Source organism: Hipposideros armiger, unplaced genomic scaffold, assembly GCF_001890085.2.
Source record: "Hipposideros armiger isolate ML-2016 unplaced genomic scaffold, ASM189008v1 scaffold_182, whole genome shotgun sequence".
In the NCBI taxonomy this organism is placed as follows: domain Eukaryota; kingdom Metazoa; phylum Chordata; class Mammalia; order Chiroptera; family Hipposideridae; genus Hipposideros; species Hipposideros armiger.
This window is the reverse complement of record NW_017731532.1, coordinates 181,364-188,351: the sequence shown is the minus strand read 5'-3', so window position 1 is coordinate 188,351 and position 6,988 is coordinate 181,364. Positions and strand designations below refer to the sequence as shown.

Sequence of the window (6,988 nt, the reverse complement as noted above, 5' to 3'; positions counted from 1 at the left end):
GAACAGGAAATGATGTTTAAGTGATTTATAAGTAAAATATAAACCAAGATACTACATGTTACAACCATATTACTTTCTCACAAAAAGCTATATCCTACTGGTATTATGGGAACTGAAAATTTTTATGTTCACATAATCTTTTAAAAGACAATAAAAGCATTAGTACGTATTAACTTGGTTTGATAAATTAAGTAATTTACAAATTCCCTAGTGAGAATGAACAAGGTTACAAACATTGGAGATTGGGTTATATACTACCAAAAGTCTTTGTATGATATCTACATGTAACATTAAACTAGATGTAATTCAAAGCATTTCCTTTCACGTACCACCATTGTGGCTAGCCAAATTCACCATGCACATATCTTTATCATCTTTGCTCACAGCCCAAGATGGCTGTTACATTCCCAACTCCCTTAATGTTCTGGGCTTCCTTTCCCTGACCCAATTTCCAACCACTCTTCTACATTTCGATTCTGCCACTGTCCTCTGAAAAATTCCTACTTACTTCTATGTTTCTAACCTCCACGATGAACATTTCTTCACACACTGGCTGTTATTTCCCTGCAGTCCTCTGATTTGGAGGCTGAGCTTTTGCCACATCCTACCATAAGTATCAAGGTTCGGAGGCTCTCCTATGTCTGCTTCATCAGGGATTTCCCATCTCTACCTGTGCTCAGTGCGGCCATCTACAGACCTCCAGGCCACCAGTCTCCATCCCTTGGAATCTCTGATACCTGAACAACCTTCATCTTCCGCTACAAATCCTGCTGTTATCTTAGATGATTTCCACATTCACATGGATGATTCTTTCCCAAACTCTTTCCTTGATCTCCTCATTGCAAAGATCTCCACTTCTGCTATTCTCCTTCCACGGCCATACCTAGGATCTTGCCATCACTCAGAAGAACACGACCTCCGACATCTGTCAGGCATTTCATTCTCTGATAGGACCTCTCTCACTTAACTACGCCCTACATATTAATTCTTTGATCTCATCACCAGATTAATTTTATTCTATGTTGACAAAGACTCTCTTCTTGACCAAACTCCTGTCAGGTTCCTCCGAGTCCTCTTCTTGATTAGGCCTCAAACTTGCCCTATAAAAACTGCACCCTCTCAGCACAAATCATTTCATTTACCCTCCCCACTAAGAGACCAGAACAGTTTCTAACAGCTCAAGGCCACAATCTTAGGATGACCGTAGTTCTCCTTAAAGTGCCTGCCTGAGAAAGCGCAACGCTGCCAGGAGACTTTCCTGTGTGTTCCAGTCAAAAACTTGGTAATAGGAGGGTAGGCCTCTGAACCTCCTCTGAGAGCAGTTATTTCAGAAAGTTTGCAATTATAAATCCTTTCTCTGCCCCTTTGAGATATAAATCTTCTCCCACCTAGAAGTGAGTTTTCAAGGACTTAAGAACCATCTCCTTAAAATGCAAACATTAGAGGAGATAACTCTCCCTCTCCTTCCTGGTCCCAGTGGGAAGGTTTAAGCACCAGTTATCAGTAAACCCTGACAGATTTCACATTAATCAATGGTCTTTCCTGCTTCTTATGTTTTCATTTCCCTGAAACTGCTCAAGCCACCCGCCTAGTCACCACCCCCATTCTCCCCCCTTATTCCCTCATTCTCTCTTTAAAATGCCCAGTCACTCCAAGAAAAAGCCAAAGAAGTTCATCACCATCAAACCAGTATTACAAGGAATGTTCGAGAAACTTAAGACAAAAAAGATAAAAAATATGAATAAAATGACAATAACTACATATCTATCCAAAATTACTTTCAAAGCAAATGGATTAAATGCTCCAACCAAAACATAGGGTGGATGAATGGATAAGAAAACAAAACCCTAACAGATGCTGCCTACAAGAGACTCACTTCACATTAAAAGACAAACACAGACTGAAAATAAAGGGGATGGACAAAGATATTCATTGATAATGGAAACAAACAAACAAAAAACCTGAGGTAGCAATACTTATCCCAGACAAAATAGATCTTAAAACAAAGGCTACAAGAGACAAAGAAGGACCCAGTAATCCCACTCTTGGGTATTTATCTGAAGAAACTCAAAACACTACTTCTAGCAGACATGTGCATCCATATACTCATTGCAGCATTGTTTACAATAGCCAAGATGTGGAGGCAGCCTGGGTGTCTGTCAATGGAAGAATGGATAAAGAGGAGGTGGTACATATATACAATGGATTATTGCTTGGCCATGGAAGTAAATGGGTTTTTGCCATCTGTGGTGGCATGGATGGACCTAGAGGGTATTGTGCTGAGTGGCGTATGTCAGACAGAGAAAAGACGGATGCAATGTGATTTCACTTATATGGGGAATCTAAAGAACAAACAAAACAGAAACTCATAGATACTGAGAACATTTTGATGTTGCCAGATGTGAGGGGGGTTAGGAGGTGAGTGTTAAAGGTGAAGGGATTAAGAAGTACAAATTGATAGCTACAAAATAGTCATGAGATGTAAAGTAAAACATATAGAATATAGTCAATAATATGGTAATAACTATGTCTAGTGCCAGGGCGGTACTAGACTAGTCAGGAAATCACTTCTTAAATTATATAAATGTCTAACCACTATAAAGTACACCTAACGTCATGTACAACATAGGGAATATTGTCAATAATATTGTGATAGCATAGCACAGTGTCAGATAGTTGCTGGACTTATCATGGTGATCACTTCTTTAGATATATAAATGTTGAATAACTATGATGTACACCTGAAACTAATATAATATTGTATATTAGTTATATTTTTATTAAAAAATCTTTAAAAACATAATAATAATAAAATGCCCAGTCACTGTGCACAAATTGAAAATGAGTTCAGTTCATGCTGGACTCTTTACCCAACTGAATAAAACTACCCTTAATGCTTTAATTAGCATATGATTTTGTTTATCTTTGACAACATAACTCTACCATAACACACATATACACACACACACACACATACCCTCCCACAAGTTCACATTTTTCCCCAGCTTCAGTCACTCTCTTGCTAGTACAGTAGTATCCCCTTATCTGCCATTTCACTTTCCAGAGTTTTAGCTACCGTGGTCAACAGAGGTCTGAAAATATTAAATGGGAAATTCTAGAAAAAAACAATTTATAAGTGGTAAGTTGCACAACATTCTGAATTTGGTAATATAATCTCTTGCCACCCTGCGCCAGCCTGCCCTGGACATGAATCATTCTGAGCTATATGGGAATAGCTTGTCTTCTCTGCTAGACTGAAAGCTCTCTGCGGGTAGGAAATATTTCTGTCTTGCTTACCACTCTCTGTCCTAATACTTGCTTCACTGCCTGGGGTTAAATAGGCAGTGATAAATGAATGAATATTTAGGATCATTAATGTTCTGTTAGAGAACTCTAGCCCACATGACAAAAATTCTCATCAATGAAATCAGCCGAAGCATCTCTGATTCTTTCACAGAACATCTGAATGTACTGGAACACAAAACAATGCATACATCACAATACACTAATAGGAATTTGCAAAATCACAGTATAATTCTACCCCATTAGCATTTGTGGGCATTTATAAATATAAAACATTTTTACTAGGTTACCTAGGATAACTAATTAAGATTAATCCTTTAGCTGATAAATCTTTTCCTCTATAGATCATCTTTCATTAGAAACAGCACCAACTCCATATTTGGCAGTAAATATAAAACTATAGCAAAGGATTAGTCCATTTAAAGCCAAAATTAAAACTTGGGTAAATTTTAAAAACATTATTTGGTATTTAAAAGTTTGTGATCAAAGTTATCCCCTTTAAATTATTTTTTGGTATAATGTACTACTTACTGATAAATTTGTACTATTGGGAACATACTGGTCCTGTTCTCCAAGTAACACGTCAATCACAGGATGCCGGCCATTTTTTATTACGATTTTCCTTTCTTCTTGTACGGTTGGTCTGTAAAAAACAAGCATGTTTTAACTTATAGGCTTGGAAACAGCATTTTAAAAAATCTTTAAGATAGCATGGAACATTTCTGTGGCCTGCCTGTCAAACAACAAAATCTTAAATATGGACTTTAGGTACATATATCCAGATTAAGGCTTTGAGTATAAAAGTTAAATTTTAATTATAAAATAAGAATTGGGAAGACAATTATAATAATAGTGCTCTGAAGCACAAACTTTAGCAAATTCTTGCTATGGCTCCACTACTGAGATCTACCTTTAAAAGATCCTTTTTATTTTTTATATTTCTATGATTCTCTAAGATATTTTCATTAATAAAAATTATAGTTCAGATTATTGCTACTTAAATCATTTTCAGTAATAAGCATAATAAAGAAAATCATGTAATATTATTTCTACATTTAATTGTTACATTACTATAAATCATGTGTTGGACTTGGGGACATCCTGTCTTAAAATTTTCATATTCTGTTTATTTAAAACATCTTTATGGTCTTTGGTATTTTTTGGTACTTTAAAAAAAATTTTTTTATTATATTTATTGGGGTGACATTGGTTAGTAAAATTATACAGGTTTCAAGTGTACATTTCTGTAATACATCATCTATATATCGCATTGTGTGTTCACAACACAGAGTCAGTTCTCCTTCCATCACCATATATTTGACCCCCTTTTTCGACTCCCACCACCCCTTCTCCCCCTTAACCCTCTGGTAACCAATGAATTGTTGTCTGTGTCTATGAGTTTTTGTTTGTCTTATTCATTTGTTGCTTTCAGTTTTATATCCCACATGTGATTGAAGTCATATGGTTCTTGACTTTTTCTATCTGACTTATTTCACTTAAGATGATCATTTCAAGACCCATCCATGTTGTCACAAATGGCAGTATTTCATCTTTTCTTATGGCTGAGTAATATTCCATTGTATGAGATGTGATTTAAAAATTCAGTGAATGTTTAAATAAAAAAAAAATTATGGGCCGGCGGAGTGGCTCAGTTGGTTAAGAGTGCAAGCTCTGAGCAACAGAGTCGCCGGTTCGATTCCCACATGGGCCAGTGAGCTGTGTCCGAGCTGAGCTGCCACTGAGCTGTCAACAGGTAGCAGAGTGGCTCAGCTGGTGAGCGCATGTGCTCCTAACAACAAGGTTGCTGGTTCGACTGCCACATGGGATGATGGGCTACACACACCCACAACTAAGATTGAACATGGCACCTTGAGCTGAGCTGCCCTGAGCTGCCCATAGGCAACCAGATGGCGACTGGACTTGGAGCTGAGCTAGCTGTGCTCTCCACAACTAAGATTGAAGGACAACAACTTGGCTGTTCCCCTTCCCCAATTCCCCAACACTGTTCGCCCTCCGCAATTCCCCAATAAAATCTTTAAAAAAAACCTGAGGATCAGAAATGTTAATTTGCTTAACATCAGCTATTAAAAAACCAAGCTACCATTCAAAAACCCATGCCTGTCTGAAACAAAGTCTACACACTGAAAAACATACCTAAAAGAAAGATTCAGATTTTACTTATGCAAATCAAGGGGTCAATTTATTTATATATTTATATATAAATATATACATATATATATATAGTTGTCGGAAAAGTCATGACGCATTTTTGCAATGAAAAACAGAAAAAATACGTCTGACTTTTCCAACAATCATATATCACAAGGAAGATGCCAAAAGAACAAGGAGAAGCATCAAACTGAAAAATCTGGGACCAAACTTGCATATAGTAGATGCTCTAAAACTGTTTGTTAATTTTCTGATGGGTCTAGGAATTGATCACATAGTTTTACAGTGATGTAACAAGGAATATAGTTTTACTCCTCAGATGAGACTTTTTGCCAAAACTACATCTCAATAAAGAATTTCTACAACTTTTAAGATTTATCCCATTTACTAATTCATAACTTTTCTTCTTACAACTTTATATAAGGATACCTAAGACTTAAATAAGAGTACACGGCTAGTTAGTGACAAAAATCAATCAATGGTATATTGCCCGTTTTGTTTGATAACCTTTTGCCGTCTTTCAGTGAGCTTCATAATTCCTCATTCATAGAAGGACTTGTCTTTATTTGTGAAAAACTGAACAAGGTGCTGATTTACAGCCTCATCTCAATAAAACGTTATAACATGCAAGGAGTTTTGAAGAGAGCAAAACAAGTGGAAGTCTGATGGTGCAAGGTCAGGCGAGTATGGTGGGCGTGGCAACACATCCCATCCAAGCTCCAATAATTTTTGACGGGTGATCAAACTTGTGTGAGGTCTCGCATTGTCTCGATGGAACACAACTCCTTTACAATTAACAAGCTCTGGATGTTTCTGGATGATGGGTTCATTCAAACTGTCCAATTGTCAACAGTACACATTCTAATCGATTTGGTTCCTTGGTAGGAGCTCAAAAAACACGACACCTTTAAAATCTCACCACACTGAGAGCATAACCTTCCTCTGATGAATGTCTGCTTTCGATGTCATTTGAGGTGAATCATCACGTCGGGACCAAGACCATTTGTGCACCACATTGTTGTAAACAATCCACTTCTCATCACCAGTTATCAGTCGCTTCAAAAAAGGATCGTTTTCCTCACATTTAATAAGCATATTGCAGATTTTTATATGCGCCATCAAATGAACTTCTTTGAGTTCATGCGGAACCCAAATATCGAGCTTGGTTATGTATCCCAGTTTCTTCAGGTGGTCATGAACGCTTTAATGATGGATGTTCAATGTTTCTGCAATCTCTCGTGTCGTGTAACGTGGGTTTGACTCAATCAATGCCTTTATTCTGTCATCGTCAACTTCAGTGGGCCTCCCTGACCGAGAAGCACCATTGAGATCAAAATCACCAGCATAGAATTTCATGAACCATAGTTGGCACTGACGTGCTTGTGGAGCATTGTTACCGTCAACTTTATGCAACCATTCACAAGCTTGACACACGTTCTTCCCTTTACAGAAGTAAAACAGTAAAATATGGCAAAAATGCAGTTTAGTCTTCCATCTCCCACTTGTTGTAAAATCT

At 37.3% G+C, this 6,988-nt stretch overlaps 1 protein-coding gene across 1 annotated transcript in view; it reads right to left on the bottom strand.

Annotated features, from left to right (window-relative positions):
- Nucleotides 1-3,393: 3,393 nt before the first annotated feature.
- Nucleotides 3,394-6,988, bottom strand: part of MSH3 (mutS homolog 3) — a 93,793-nt gene continuing 90,198 nt past the window's right edge. The window contains exons 19-20 of the mRNA XM_019652581.1: nucleotides 3,835-3,946; nucleotides 3,394-3,471 (exon numbers count right to left, since the gene is read on the bottom strand). Coding sequence (XP_019508126.1) covers nucleotides 3,394-3,471; nucleotides 3,835-3,946 — 190 coding nt within the window. The remainder of the gene's footprint in view (nucleotides 3,472-3,834; nucleotides 3,947-6,988) is intronic.